Genomic DNA, 15,282 nt, shown 5'->3' on the forward strand with positions numbered 1-15,282 from the left:
TGCAGAAGCGGCAGGAAGCGGCGAAGAGACGAAACGGCGGCATGGCGGGAGCGCGCGGCAGGGGCGACTACGCGGAGGAGCGAGGTGAGCGCGCCCCCGACGCCCCGCGCCCCCCCGCGCCCCCCCGCGCCCGCGTCCCCCGACTGACCCCCCCTCTCCTCCCCCCCGCAGAGAAGGCGGCGGCGTTCCTGGAGGGCTTCCAGCGGAGCGCGGCCGGGCGGCAGCCGCAGCACAAGGAGCAGCGCCCCTACTGCGCCCAGCTGGTGAGTGGGGAGGGGGCGGGGGGCGGGGGGCGGTCCGGGGGTCTCGGCGGGGCGGGGCGGCCCGACGGGGCCCCCCGGTGCGCCGCTGCCCTCCCGGTGCGCTGCTCTGCCTGCAGGAGGCGGTGGCCCAGCGGGAGCGCGCGGCCCTGTGGGTGGACCTGGAGGACGTGGCCGAGGAAGACCCGGCGCTGGCCGAGGCCGCCTGCGAGAACGCCCCGCGCTACCAGCGCCTCTTCGCCGACGCCGCCGCCGAGCTGCTGCCCCGCTTCCGACGGGGCGAGGTGAGCCGGGCGAGGGGCCGGGAGGGAGGGGCGCCGGGCGGGGGCGCCGGTCCGGGCCGGTCCTGACGCCGCTTTCCCCCTCCTTCCCGCCAGCCCGCCCGCAAGGACGCCCTGGACGTGTACCTGGAGCACCGGCTGCTGCTGGAGGGGCGCGCGCGGGAGCCCGGCCAGCCCCGCGAGCCGCAGAACCGCTTCCCGCCCGAGCTGCTGCGCCGCTTGTGAGTCCCGCGGGAGGGGATGGACGGGGCCGACGGCTCTGCGCGGCTGGGGGCTGCGAGCCGAGGGGGCCCTAAAGAACCTGCGCGGGCCCCGCCGGGTCTCTGGGCCGCTTCCGGCCGGGCTCTTCCAAGGGGGGTCCCCTTCGGATCTCGGCTCCGGCATCCTGCTGGGTGGCCTTGGGCCAGTCCCGGACTCTCAGCCCAGCCGCCTGGCTGGGTGGTTGTGAAGATAAACCGGGAGAGACTCGGCTGGTTTGGGTCCCTGTTGCGAGAAAATGCAGGTTTTGAATGAGAGAAGCGAGTGATGGATGTACCCAAATAGAAAAGGCAGGTGGGCTGGTGAGGGGGGTGGGGTGGGAGAGAAGGAAGGGGGGAAGCTAGGGGGGCTTTCAGGGAAGGGAAAGAGGAAAAAGTTGGGGAGGAGAAAAACTGATGTTCCCTGTAAGCCTTTTATTGATGTGTCTAAACGTCGAACCAGAAATCGTTGCTTAAAAGAAATACTAGTCACCTTAGTTGTTGGCATATTCATAGGTATAAATTAAATTTGCTTAATGTATTTTTTTGGTAAAGATTTTATCTAGTTAGGTGTTCAAACGACAGTTTCTAATAACGAGAATAAAAACACCGATTTGCTGAAAGAAAAAGATCGAAAGCTTCTTGGCTGCCCTTGTGCCAGTCAGTCTGTCCGCTGAAGCTGCCTCACAGCTGGTGTGAGGGCACGCCCAGTGCATCATCGAGGGAACCCGGGGGAAGGATAAACTGGCAGCAGGGCACTTTCCGTTGTGGCTCCTCACCTGTGTTCTCCCTTCTTTCCTTGCCAGTGAGCTGTATTTCAAGGCTCCTGTGGGCACCAAGGCCCGGGTGATCCGGGAGGTGAAAGCTGATTCAATTGGCAAACTGGTGACCATCCGCGGCATTGTCACCCGTGTCTCCGAAGTGAAGCCTCGTATGGTGGTGGCGACATACAGCTGTGACCAGTGTGGTGCAGAGACTTACCAGCCGGTGAGTAGGTAGCCCTGAAGGGGTGCGTGCCGGTGCTGAGGGAGGGGGATCCCTCACTGCCTGCCTGCCCCGCCCCTTGACCGCTCTTCTGCCCCCGCCCCCGCCCCCTGCATTGTCTCATCCAGATCCAGTCCTCAACTTTCATGCCTCTCTTGATGTGCCCAAGTCGCGAATGCCAGACCGACCGAGCAGGGGGGCGACTCTACCTGCAGAGCCGTGGTTCCAAGTTCATCAAATATCAGGAGCTCAAGATACAGGAGCACGTGAGTGCGCCTCCGCACGCTGGGAGGGAGAGGGCGCCTGCGAACTGTTCCTTTTTCCTTCTCTCTTCCTTGACGGTTCCGTCCTAGATTGTAGCCATCAAGTTTTAGCCGAGGAAGGCTTGGAGACTGTTGACTGGGGAACAGTGCAGGGCTCTGGCAAACTTGGTACAAGGCAGCTGTACGTTAGTTCTGTACGGAGATGATTCAATTCTAAAATGCAGTTAAGTCTGAGAAAACATACATGGAAGTGTATTTACGTGGCTGTTTTTCTCCCTCTTACCAGTAAGACTGGGCTGGAACCTGAACCATTATTTGAAAACGGGTGGGGGAGGGGTGTTAGAAAACCCAGGCTTTGGGGTCTAGGCTGTTCTCATCCCCAACAAACACCCCCCCCCCTTTCTAGACTTGCAATAGAAGCATCCCAGTTTCTGGGGTAATTTGAAATGTGGGCTGAGCTGAGACCTTCCACGCTGCCTGTGTTCAAACTAATCGTTGACCGTTTTGGAAAAAAGTTGCAGCCTGGCAAATGGGTTGCTTTTTCTTACTTCACTGCATTTTGCAAACCCCTGTTGGTGGTGGTATGCTCACCTTCCCTGCAGAAGTCTTCTCGGTCACCCCAGCCTCACGTTACTCCAGTCAAATTAGAACTTCTTCTGGCATTGCCATATTCCCCTTCCCCCCCCCCCTTGCAGAGTGACCAGGTGCCAGTGGGCAACTTGCCACGCTCCATCAATGTAAGCGTGCAAGGGGAGAATACACGTCTCGTGCAACCAGGAGACCACGTCAGCGTCACCGGAATCTTCCTTCCTGTGCGACAGACTGGCTTTAGGCAGCTCTTGCAGGTAGAATTGGGGGACAAATGGTGGGGAGCAGCCTGGGGCTTGGCGGTGGTTCTGGGACCTGGACTGAAGACACCAATTGCCCTGACAGGGTCTCCTCTCTGACACATACCTGGAGGCTCATCACATTGTCTGTGTGAGCAAAAGCGAACAGGAGGAAGTAGGGGAAGGGGAGCTAACCGAGGAAGAGCTCCGCCAAATTACAGGTGAGATGGGTGCCCTCCCTACTTCCCCTACCCCCCCCCAAATAAACGTGAAATATTGGGTGAACATGCCCAGATTAAACATTATTACTGGTGTGGATGAGTTGCCCCAATTGATACTGTAGATTGGATTTCCAAGTGCTTGCTTAATTATTTATTTATGCTAGTATTTTTTTGCATGCTCTTCTTCCCACAGGAGACCCAAAGAGGCTTATAAAATATAAAAATAAAATATAAATGAACAGAATAAAAGAAGCATAGCACGCCACATCTTGGGTTAGTTCTTGCTCCACAGGTGCTTTGGGTTCAGAGCAAGGGCTAAAAGCCCTATGGCTCACACCAAGATTTCTCGCCTCTGTGCGTGAACAAGCTTAAGTCACTGCAAAGAGGAAGGGAAACCGAATGTTTGCTTCCATCTCAATCAGCTGACAGATGTTTTCCGGGGATTCTCCTCCTCTGCTAGCTGTTGCTGTCGGCAAAGTTTCTAAAAAATTGAGTGGTGGGATGTTTTGATTTGTTAGCCACCTTTGTGGCCTTAGGAGGACAGAAAGGTGGGATAAAAATCTTGTTAATAACCTCAAGAGGATTTAGTGGAGGGTTAGGGTCCCTTACAGTGTGAGTCAACACAAGCAATAGCTGGGGCATTCCAATAAAGAGCATAACAGGATGTAAACTGTAGAAGTTTGAAAACGAGCAGAAATTTGATACAGAGCTGAAACGATGTTGAACAAAACAGAAGTAATTTGTCATGATAGAATTAACGATAGTAACAAAGAGCACACAGTAGCATACGCTACAGTCCCTCTCCTTTTATGGAAGCATCTCTGAACCATTTCCTTATAGCGCTGCCATATTGCCTGTATAAGAAAGCCTACCTGGAAATTCAGTTAGCAAAAAGCCAGGAGGAGAGTGGGAACTTGCCTGACCTCTTTAGGCATGGCCTTCCTTAAGAGGTGTGTGTGTGTGTGGGGGGGGTCACTATAGAGAAGCTGCTGATGTTGCCTAGGTGTGGGTTGGCTTCAGCAGAAGGGCCCGTTCAGATGAGTGAAGCTGACGTGGCAGAGCAGAGGGGGAGAGGCACTCCTTTAGATGTGAGGAACCCAGGCTGTGAAGGGCTCTGTATCGGATAGCCAAACCTTGAATCAACCTCAGTAACTAATAGGCAGCCAATGGATTGACTGCAGGGTGGGAGTCATGTGCGTGCCTCCACCTAGCTCCTGATAATCATTGAGCTGTGGTGTTCTGCAGTCTGCACTCTCTGGAGTCTCTGAGACCTGTGTAGAGTGTACTACAGTAGTCTAGTTTTGATGCTACTATGCTGTGGATCCAGGTGGCCCGATGGACCGTGTCAGAGGAGTGTCAAAGGGGGGAGCACAGTGTTCTTCAATATCTCCCCCCACCCCCCGCCTTCCCAACCAGCATCACTTCCATCTTGTCTGGCTTCCCCCTCCCACCCAGTCACCCAGTCTAATACATTGAGAAGGTGCCTTGGCAGAGGCAAGCCAACTTGCTTGTGACTTCAAAGCGTTCAGAATGGTGGCATTCCACAGACCCTGGGCCTGGTGAACAGCCCAGCACGTTGGTTAACTTAGTGTCCTGAGCGAAAAAGACCCATTCTGTGTTGAGAAATATGGGGTTGAAAACAGAATGGTAAGTACCTCAGGGAGTAATAAGCATAATGCCGAATTCGTTTACGGGATCCACCACCTCCTCATGTTTGACTGCCTTGGCTGACTCACGTGCTTTCCGTCCCGTTGACTTTCTCTACCGCTGAAGTCTGACTGGGTCAGACTCTCGTCATCGGAATGCTGCTTGATCATACAAAGATCCGCATCACTTTGATGGCGACTGCAGTCTCTAGGAGGGAAGGAGGCCATCTCGACAGCTCCCTTTTTAATCTCGATGGGGGGGACGGGACAGGGAGAGAGCCCCTGTTGGTGCTCCATCTGTATTGGTCTTCAGTACTTGCACTTTTCCAGAGGAGGACTTCTATGACAAGTTGGCTGCCTCTATTGCCCCGGAGATCTACGGACACGAGGATGTCAAGAAAGCCCTGCTGCTTCTGCTGGTGGGGGGTGTGGACCAGAACCCCCGGGGCATGAAGATACGTGGTGAGTCCCCGGATTGGGAGCAGTTTTTCTTCCCAGCCAGTGTACAGAGACCCTGGAGGACCACTGCCGGTCAGTGGAGGCAGCGCCAGGATTGGCTCCATGCACAGCAGCTTCAGGTGTTCCCAGGATGGGCCGTCCCAACGTCCTGGCGATGGCTGTGCATCTCCCCCACCCTTCCTTTTGCTGAGAACTTAACTGTAATGTTCTTCTGCAAGAAGCAGCTTTCTCTTGGGGTGGGGGCGGGATTGCCCGGTCCTTCTGTGCTCCAGGGGCCAGCCAAGCACGCCTTCGGTCCCAGGGCTGAGGCAGCCTCCTTTTCCCACCTGTTCTAGGGAACATCAACATCTGCCTTATGGGGGATCCAGGGGTAGCCAAATCCCAGCTGCTCTCCTACATCACGCGCCTGGCACCACGCAGTGAGTACCACGGGGCGGGGGGAGAGGGATCCTCTTTGAGGTGCCGTGTGCCCCTCCCCACCTGCTGGAAGTCAAACAGTGGGAGGGGAAAATACTGCCCAGCAGTGCTACTGTTACCTACATCAGTGCAGAGAGGGAACCCAAGAAGCACTTTGGCTTGTCCAGGAGAGAAGCTGGGCCAGCGCCCTTAGCCAGCCTGTTCTTTGTGGCAGAGAGTACGAGAGGAGCCAGGCTCAGGTGGGGGGCCTCTTCCAGCATCCTGTTTCCCACAATACCCAACCAGATCTTCCCAGGAAACCCAACAAGCAGCGGAAGGGGGGGGGGAGCTGATCTGCCTGGCCATTCCCATGCCCTGGGGCTCCACCACCCTCTCCCCCTCCCTGTGCTCCTTGGTGTTCTTCGGCTGTAGGGGAGGGTGGCTCTGAGCCGCCGCCGCCGCCGCCTCCTAGTGTGGGAAGGCTGGCAGCAGGCAGCCTCCATCCCCACCCCCCTTCTGTTGCATCTCTGCAGGCCAGTACACGACAGGGCGGGGGTCCTCTGGAGTGGGACTGACAGCTGCTGTGCTGCGCGACCCGCTGACGGGGGAGCTGACTTTGGAGGGGGGAGCGCTGGTGCTGGCTGACCAGGGTGTCTGCTGCATCGACGAGTTCGACAAGATGCTGGAGTCGGATCGCACAGCTATCCACGAAGTGATGGAGCAGCAGACCCTCTCCATTGCCAAGGCGGGCATCCTGACCACACTGAATGCCCGCTGTGCCATCCTGGCAGCAGCCAATCCCGCCTACGGACGCTACAACCCCAAGCGGAGCCTTGAACAGAACCTCCAGCTCCCAGCCGCCCTGCTCTCCCGCTTCGACTTGCTGTGGCTGATCCAGGACCGGCCCGACCACGACAACGACCTCCGGTACGCAAGATGAGAGGCTGGGTGCTGGCGTGGGGAGGGGAGCGCTCTGGCTGCTCTTGGTTGCTGAAAGGCTCTTGCGTGTTTCCCACAGGCTTGCCCAGCACATCACCTACGTGCACCAGCACAACCGGCAGCCGCCCTCCCAGTTCCAGCAGCTGGACATGGGCCTCATGAGGTGAGGCGATGGGATCCTCTGCTTGCATCCTGCCCCAGAGTCACCACCCTGTTTGTGAGGATGGGGAGCAGCTGCTAGGAGCCTGCAGCCGCTGCCGCCGCTGCCCTTCGGTGCTGGGACTTAGGAGGAGGCCTGGGAGAGATGGCTCCCCCCCTCCCGGTCACCCTCCTTCAGGCTGGCCTGTCTTCATCCCACCAGGAGATACATTGCCATGTGCAAGCAGAAGCAGCCAGCTGTACCGGAATCGCTGGCGGATTATATCACAGCCGCCTACGTGGAGATGCGGAAGGAGGCCTGGGCCAGCAAAGATACCACCTACACTTCAGCCCGTACCTTGCTGGCCATCCTGCGGCTGGCCACGGCCCTGGTCAGTGAGGAGGAGGGAGAGAGGGAGGGCTGAATGCCTGCCGGATTGTCTACTCTGAAACACGGTTATAATAATGACAACATTCGATTTATATACCGCCCTTCAGGATGATTTAACACCGAAAGTGTGTTGTTGTTATCCGCACAACAGCAATCACCCTGTGAGGTGGGTGGGGCGGAGAGAGCACCTAGAAGCTGTGACTGACCCACAGTCGCCCAGCTGGATTCAAGTGGAAGAGCGGAGAATCAAACCTGGCCCTCCAGATTAGAATCCCGCGCTCTTAACCACACCACCAAACTGGCTCTCAGTTATGGAGTAGAATTCAGCATTCTGAGTGTTGGCTCTGTTGTTACACAAGTTACTTAATTTCTGGCTGGAAAGTCGAGTGTGTCACAGACAAACCCTTTTGGGAAGGCTTTGACTTCTGGACCCTCGACAGATTTCTAGCGATCCACCAAGAGAGAATATGCTAAAAAGAAAGAAGCCGTTCTCATTCAGTGGCGAAACAGCAGAAAGTCAGAGAGGCATTTGGTACAGTTTCAGGGGTGGGAGATAATGAAGGAAAAGGCCACCAGGATGCAAACTAGCGCACTCGGCATAAGGAATTGCTTGTCTTCAACTCCTGTTTTATCCCACTGGAGGAAGAGAACCAAGGCCGGTGACCTCCTTTTGAGCCATCAGGGTCTGTGTTCACCGTGCCACTTCCCTGTCTGGCAAAAGTTTTTTCTGGTTTGGGATGCACCTGGGAAGACGTGGCAAAACCTTTGGCTTCCCTTCTACTTGTTTACACTGCAAAAACATTTGGCAGCATCACTATTAGCCCGTCCTTGTATTCTCGCTGAGACTGCCAAGCAACAGATTTCTGACCAGTTGAAGTATTACCCAAGGAACCAAGGCAAAGCCACACAGACCGTTGTATTGCAAAAAGTTATATTTTACTCAGTTCCGTTTTCTTTCCAGGCACAATCACAGAAAACCGTAGTTGTAAACAAAAATAAAGGTCTAGGAGCGTCCACCCACCGGGGACTGCTCCCAACGGGAGAATGGCAACGGGTTTGCCCGGCTAGATATCCCGTTTCGCTGAAGTTACGCTTCTTCAAAAGCCTTCGTGAAATTGCCTGAAAGCATACATACATTCAATAAATACTCTCAATAATTACAATGGTGTAATTATTGAGAGTATTTATTGAATATATGTATGCTTTCAGGCAATTTCACGAAGGCTTTTGAAGAAGCGTAACTTCAGCGAAACGGGATATCTAGCCGGGCAAACCCGTTGCCATTCTCCCGTTGGGAGCAGTCCCCGGTGGGTGGATGCTCCTAGACCTTTATTTTTGTTTACAACTACGGTTTTCTGTGATTGTGCCTGGAAAGAAAACGGAACTGAGTAAAATATAACTTTTTGCAATACAACGGTCTGTGTGGCTTTGCCTTGGTTCCTTGTATTGAAGACCGTTCCCCTTTAACGTCTTTGGAAGTATTACCCAAACCTGCATTGTCAGTACCCTCAGGAGACAATGAAGCACTCGCTGTCCAGCCTCTACAACCAGAGGTGCTTTGCTTTTCATTTAAATGGAACACTGTCCACCCCCCCACACACACACCTTTGCCTCACCTCCTGGCAACACATTAATCAACTAGTAAAGCTCACACAACTGATGTCTTGCTCATGCTAAATGTGGCTGAATCCATGGCTGTCTTCAAGGGATACATCTGAGCTTTGACATGGCCTGAAAAAGTGCACACCTTAGGCATAAGTGGTGGCAAGGCAGAAGGGAGCACTGCTCCCTCACTGAAGCACACCAGCTGTAAATTCTGCAGCTGAGCACTTAAGATACCTGAGAGCAAGCATAGTGCTGGCAACACCCTATAGACCAGGGAGGTGGACATACCTGCTGGTGCTCTCTCCAACACGGAGGATTTGGCTAGAGTAAGGTAGTGAAAGGGCAGATGCTGGGGGAAGGGGGGTGGCACGCAGGAGCAGGCTTATTAGAGTGCTACTCCATGCCTACTGTGCCAGGACTAATCCTGCCTCTCCCCCTTCTAGGCACGGCTGAGGCGTGTGGACGTGGTTGAGAAGGAGGATGTGAACGAAGCCATGCGTCTCATGGAAATGTCGAAGGACTCCCTGGTTGCAGACAAGGGACAGCCAAGCAGGTGTGATGGAGGGTCCTTGTCATAAACCCGCCCCCCATGATACAACTGGAGGGCGGAGCAGTCGTTGAATACTGGCTGTAGGCCCTAACGCCATTGGTCACCCCTCCTTTCTGTTTCCTCCCCCAGAACCCAACAGCCGTCCGAGCTGATCTTTGCGGCCATCCGGGAAATGGTTCCAGTTGGGGGGGTCCGCTCCGTCCGCCTGGCAGAGGCCGAGCAGCGCTGCATCTCAAAGGGCTTCACACCGGCTCAGTTCCACGCGGCGCTTGAGGATTACGAAGAGCTGAATGTCTGGCAGGTGAACCAGCAGAAGACCCGCCTCACCTTTGTTTGATGCTGCCCTGAGGGGGGCCACCGGCTGTTTTCCCAGAAAGAGGCCTTTTACTCCACTTTTTAAAACAGGATTTAATTTTTCCACAATAAAGATACATAACAATCCGCGGTGTCTCTGCCTCTCCTTAGCAGAAGCGGGGCAAAGAGGCCCAGTCGAAGTTGCAGCCATGCTGCGGCTTGCCCCTGGTCACCTTTGCTTTGTTCTCCCGCAGCGGAAAAAAGACTGAAGATCCAATCCAGGTGACGACGCTTCCGTTTCTAATACTTCTTTAGCAGCTCCAAGCTGCCAATCTCTTTGCAAGTGTGTCTGGCTATTGTCCAGTAAGGAAAGTTGCACTTGATCATGGCTGCACAAGGCCCTGGCAGAAAGAGCAGGAACTACAAGGTGTGACCAGGTGCTGTTTCTTAATTCAGTCATCCCGGGGGGGGGGGGGGTGGGGAGGTACAGGCTGGAGAGCATCTCTGTTGCTCAAGTAATTCACATAATACATGGTTTTGCTCGGGGGGGGGGTGCAGGAGTGGTCAGCTAAATGCATCCCATTTGAGTCACTGCAATAACTAGTTAACCCTTTCCTGACAACTGCAGGGTGCGACCAAAAGAGCTCTCAGTAAATCTGGTCACAGCCAGATGAGACGCACAGATTAATACAGGAAGTCAGGGCTGTTGGGAGATGAGTGGTGGCTATTTACAGAAAGAGATTGGTGGGTCTTATGGCCCTAAAAAAGAGAAAATGGCAGCTGTTTTAGCGTTCCTGTACTGCTTTAAAGTGGGTGACTTAAAGACTTTGTGTTATGGATTCTCTTATTTATGTTGCCACAGTGGCAGAAGGGATGAACTAGCTGTGAAGAGGAAGGAGGTCCCTACAAGAGAAAAATCGAGCCTGGCAAAGAGCCAGAGCAATGAAGAGGGCCGTACTGGCCCCGTTCCATCTCAGTACAGGAAATCCAAAACAAGGACTTTGCTAGCAACATGAGGCACTCCAGGCAAGGGCAGCCCTAATCCAACCCCTGAAAAAATATTCAGAAAGGGCATTTAGGGTTGATTAAGACTTCGCAAGGTGCCTACTCAGCATGACAACCGTACATGTGGAAGGGCAGGTCACCCTTTGCCTGTTGGCTTCACAGCAAATAGACCCTTGGTGTCCAGAAACTCACTGCCCTCTGCTGTTCTCGTCCCACTGTTGCCACCAAGATGTTAGCCCCTCCCACACACACAGGCTCAAACATCACAATCACTTTATTCTTCAGGAATATCACAACACCTCAGAAAAAGAGGCCCCGCATCCGCCGACCAAGACCCTGGCGGTCATAGAGGATGTTGAACTTGTTGACAAACTGATTCATAGTATTGCAGGTCTTGGTGATGGTGCCCAGGTAGGTCATAAGGCCCACATCATTGCATTGCTGGAAAGGAGCCACAAGAAGATGGCATCAGAGCAAAGCAGAGAGTCCACAATCTATTGTTATGTGATCTATGAAGCCAGGGGAGGAAACCAGCTCAGCTAACCTCAAGCATTTTAGTATTTCCTTTAGCAGTACATGAGCACAAAGACCATCCCTTAAAGCTAAGCCCAAGACTGGTATCTTTATTCAAATGAGCAAGAGGAAATGGCTTAACTTTTTCCCTACGTATTTGTAAAGTCTTGGGCACAACAGGCAGGCGCAAACTCTGGAGCACTGCAGCCTTTGGTATGATTGCAGATTTCTAGCCTTGCCAGGTGATTCCACCCTCCACCTCTTGCCAGGGTAATACTTCAGGCCAGATTTTCCTCCAGGCCAGAGATCCTGGAGGTATTTTGCCTTCCTCTGGGCATAGAGCAGGGGTCATGGGGAGTGACTGTAGATTTCCTGCATTGTGTAGGGCGCTGGAGTAGATGAGCTTGGGGTCCTTTCCAGGTCCAAGTCCTTCACTCGTGTCCTTTCCCTTTGCAGTACAGCACAGGTAAATAAACCCCTGCCCTCATTTCCCCCCCAGGTACTCACATCATAGAAGTCTGTCTTAAATTTGTCAGTACTCAGCACTGGCAGGCAGTGGCAGAGGGCATAGGCTTCTCGCAAGATCTCATGGTTGAAAGGTATTTCCCCTGAAGCAGGAAGAAGATATGTTAGAGACGGGTCTGTTGCTGTTTACCCAGAAAAAAAAGGGAGGGGGGGTAAAGACGATGTTTCTGCCCCATCCAGTCACCTGACCTGTCTCTGTTGCTTTGACATATTCTAGGATGAGTTTGACACGGCTGTGCAGCATCTTTATAGCACTGTGTTGAGCAATGAGGTGTTCAGCCACTACAGGGTCACGAAGGAGAAAATGAGGGACAACATGGAATCTAGCGACATACAAGCTTCAGCCATATGGCGCCAGCACCAGTGGCCTGGCAGACTACCCCTCCACTCTGCTGTGCTGCTTAAAGTGCCCCCTTCTCCAACCCACCCATCGCTCTACAGTGTGGGACCAACCCACTGGTGTCTTTGAGGCACCCCACACCCTTTACACTTTTACCTGTGGAGTTCTCGCCGCTGCCAGTTGCAGTCATCCGTGCCACGTGGTCCACCCCAATGCGCTCAGCCTCCTCTGTAGCCAGTGTGTATGTGAGCTCAGCAAATAACATGGTGGCCTTGAAAAAAAAAGGGGAAGGGTCTAGATAATTGGAAATGGAATGGACATGCGGCTCAGGGGCCAGGGCTTCCACCTCCAGTCCGCCTGCTTACAATGTACAAGGAGTGGGAAGTAAGCCTACCAACTGCCTACTACCAGGCTGTCAGTTTCTTCAGGGGAAACAGTGTCTTAGAAACAGGCAAACTGAGGAGCAGCGGGCATTACCTCTCCATTGATGATGTCGATCACGGACTCAAAGACACTGACCGGCAGCTGGGGAGAAAGAGAGAAGAGCGCCCAGCTCACGCAGAGGCCTCCAGTGCCTCACAGAGAAGCGGCTGCGCCGAAGAGCTGCCTGGAGCAGCAGGGAGGAGGTGCAGGTACTCACGTCGGTGTGCTTGGTCATGGGGTTCAGCTTGAGAAACAGGGGGCTCTCGATGATCTCACACACCTGAGGAAGAGCAAAAAGCAGGTCACGGGCGGCAGGGACAGGCGGGTGCCCCCCCCTCATTGCCAGGGCTCACCTGCTTGTGGACGTGGATGTCAGACTGGTCCGGGGGGCCCCCAGTGGTGTACCAGCCCAGGAACTCCAGCTCCTTGAAGACCTGCTTGACTGCGGAGAGGGGGAAGCAGAGCAGCGTCTGGGAGACCCGCGGCCCTCAGAGGCCCCCCCAAGACCCCCCCCCGCCCGGCCCGACCGGCCGGCCACTCACACTGCTCCTCCTTGGTGTAGTAGTACTCCTTGTCGATCACCACGTTCTCCTCCACCGTGTGCGACAGCAGCTCGAAGGAGTTCATCACCTCGATGTTGCGCCCCTCCTGCCGCCCGATCAGCGCCCCGATGACTGAGAGCGGGGGAGGGGGCGAGAGGCGCCGTCAGCCCGGCCGCTCGGGGGGGGGGGGGGGTTGCCTGAGCCCGGCCCTCTCCCAGCCCCGGCCCGCCCCCAGCCCGGCCCCGCGGCCCACCTTGGACGGGGCGGCCCTCCTGCGAGCGCATGCGGATCCAGTGGTCGCTGATGTTGAGGATGACCAGCGGGTGCAGCGCCACCGACACGCTGCCCGTCACGCCCGAGGCCATCACCGCCGGCGCCGCTGCGGGAGAGAGAGGAGCGCCGCAGCCGGTCAGCGGGAGAGGCCCAGGCCCAGGCCTCCCTCCCGCGCCCCGTCCCGCCCTGCCGCGCCCCGCCCTCACCGGCCGCGTCCACCTCCATGCCGGCCCCGTTGCTGCCCCCGGACCCCGCCGGGCACGAGCCGCCGCCGCTCGCCACAGCCGCCGCCATCTTGGCCGGGACTGTCCCCCACCGGCCACCATACAAACCGCCCGGCTGGAGCAACCACGCGTGCGCCCTCGGCGCGCGGTCAGCGGGCGGGGCTTCCCCGCAGCAGAGAACTAAAGAGCGGATTGGCGGCTGCCTCGGCCCGACGGGCCTGGGCGACGCAAGCGCAAGAGGGGTGCTGAGCAGCCGGGTGGGAACGCCCCCGAGGCAGAGGTCCCGCCCCTTTCCCGCAGGACAGCGCCCGGGAGGGGCGTGCCCGCCCTTCGCCCCGCCTCCCCCCGCAGTCCCGGCCTGGCGGGGGCGGGGCCGAAGGGGCGGGGCCCCTCGAGGCGGGGGGGGCTGGCGCCGGGGGGGGGCTTCGTGGCGCCGGGGGGGGGCTGCCCGGGCACCGTCCGAGGGGCCTCCGGGCCGAATCGCGCCCCAAGTGACCCGCCGGCGGCGGCGGCGGCGGCGCTGCTGCTGCTGCTTTGGCCGCCGGACGGGGCGAGGGGCGCCTGCGGGGAGGAGGAGGAGGAGGAGGAGGAGGAGGCAGGGCCCGAGCCGGCCTGTGCGGGAGGCACGAGGGGGCGCCTGGCCGGGCTTCCCTTCAGGGGGCCGCGGGTGGGCGGGAGGCCGCCTGGCGGCACACACGCAGCGCAACGAGTGGCAGGCAAAGAAGGGCCGCCTCGTTCAGACTCTTCCTCGCGCGCGTTTTATTGAAGTTCGCTGGCTCAGGGGAGGAGGCAGCGCTGCGCAGAATCGGGCCCCTTCCTTGGGCACCGAAAGGCCGGCCGGCCGGCCCCCCCCCCGCCCCCCTCCCGCGCCTGCTGTCCTGCCAAGAAGCCCCCTCCCCTCCGGAACACCTCTGGTCTTGCGTAAATGTTCAGATAATAGAAACCTCCTTGTGTAAGACTTGGGTCATTTTTCATTTGTAAGGGGAAAAAAACAGTGACCGCATGCCTGCGATGTTTAATTCTAATTTGATACTAGTTTTAAGGATTACACGTGACAACCGAATTCTGAAATGGGTGTATTGTACGCAAAATAGGGTTGCCGGGTCCCTCGTCTCCCCTCGGCAGGAGATTAGGAACCCGGCTCTTACCCTGCGGCCTCTGTGGAGTCTCTCTTTGCGCATGCCTGCTCCTGGCTTGCATGATGACATCACTTCCTGGAAGTGATGTCACCACACAGGTCAATGGATGGCCCTGCATGTCAAAGGGTGCACTCTGCGGTCCACAACAGGCATGATTGGGCCCGAAATGGGTCTGCTGTGGAGTGCTGCAGGGCGCAATTTGGGCCGCTGTGGGTACGGGGGTGTTGCATTGTCCGGGCCATGCTGCACCGCCTGTGGGGGGGGGCGCCCTGGGGAGCGTGCCCCCCCCAGCCAAGTAAGGGCGTGGGGGGAAGGGTGGGAGCAGGGGAGCCCCTGCCTCGGGCAGGGGAATGGCACCCCTAATATAAAATATGTTAATTTTCCATATTCGTTACAAATGTAATTTCAAACCAACGTGGGAACGCTGTTTCCTGAAGGCAATAGAGGTTGCATGATGAATAGGTAGAATTCCAAGATGTGTTCAGGTACTTGAGACCACGATGCGGATAGGGCAGCGTTGCCATTAAGGGAAATGTTCAAGTAGATAGAAGAAGCGCTCTAGACAAAGGCTTGATTTTCCAACAGCAGCAAGGGAATTATTTTTTTTTATCAATTCGTGCTTCCAATGTAGACCCCCCACTTGGCCCCACCAGCTGTTTCTGGGGGCCTTCAGTCACACAGAGGCAGCATTTTGGGAGCTCAGAGGGCTGCAGCAAGAGAAAGTCCCGTCAGTGGTAGGAGTCAGGCTTCTATTGATGGAAATGATGAATGGGTCCAGCCCAATTTGTTTTAGAAATAAAGGAATCAG

The 15,282-nt window shown here is 56.2% G+C and overlaps 2 protein-coding genes across 3 annotated transcripts; one reads left to right on the forward strand and one right to left on the reverse strand.

Moving 5' to 3' along the window:
• Positions 1–9,637, forward strand: MCM7 (minichromosome maintenance complex component 7). The gene is made up of 15 exons (XM_054980557.1): positions 1–84; positions 172–263; positions 380–544; positions 638–762; positions 1,584–1,764; positions 1,890–2,027; positions 2,720–2,869; positions 2,958–3,072; positions 5,049–5,180; positions 5,513–5,596; positions 6,107–6,500; positions 6,592–6,675; positions 6,874–7,042; positions 9,090–9,199; positions 9,326–9,637. Exons 1-15 carry the CDS (start codon positions 42–44, stop codon positions 9,531–9,533), a joined length of 2,190 nt encoding a protein of 729 aa, XP_054836532.1. The 5' UTR covers positions 1–41; the 3' UTR covers positions 9,534–9,637.
• A 1,114-nt stretch (positions 9,638–10,751) lies between these two features.
• On the reverse strand, positions 10,752–14,607 carry COPS6 (COP9 signalosome subunit 6). Of its 2 annotated transcripts, none has more exons than XM_054980560.1 (10): positions 14,484–14,607; positions 13,092–13,217; positions 12,839–12,970; positions 12,650–12,738; positions 12,514–12,576; positions 12,351–12,398; positions 12,030–12,144; positions 11,723–11,815; positions 11,516–11,616; positions 10,752–10,936 (listed from the first exon to the last, which is right to left on the reverse strand). In XM_054980560.1, exons 1-10 carry the CDS (start codon positions 14,590–14,592, stop codon positions 10,796–10,798), a joined length of 1,017 nt encoding a protein of 338 aa, XP_054836535.1. In that variant the 5' UTR covers positions 14,593–14,607; the 3' UTR covers positions 10,752–10,795. The 2 variants fall into 2 exon arrangements, with proteins under 2 accessions (XP_054836535.1, XP_054836534.1); XM_054980559.1 differs by lacking the exon at positions 14,484–14,607 and adding an exon at positions 13,318–13,580.
• Positions 14,608–15,282: the final 675 nt, after the last annotated feature.

This window comes from Eublepharis macularius, chromosome 5 (assembly GCF_028583425.1).
Source record: "Eublepharis macularius isolate TG4126 chromosome 5, MPM_Emac_v1.0, whole genome shotgun sequence".
Classification (NCBI taxonomy): Eukaryota; Metazoa; Chordata; class Lepidosauria; order Squamata; family Eublepharidae; genus Eublepharis; species Eublepharis macularius.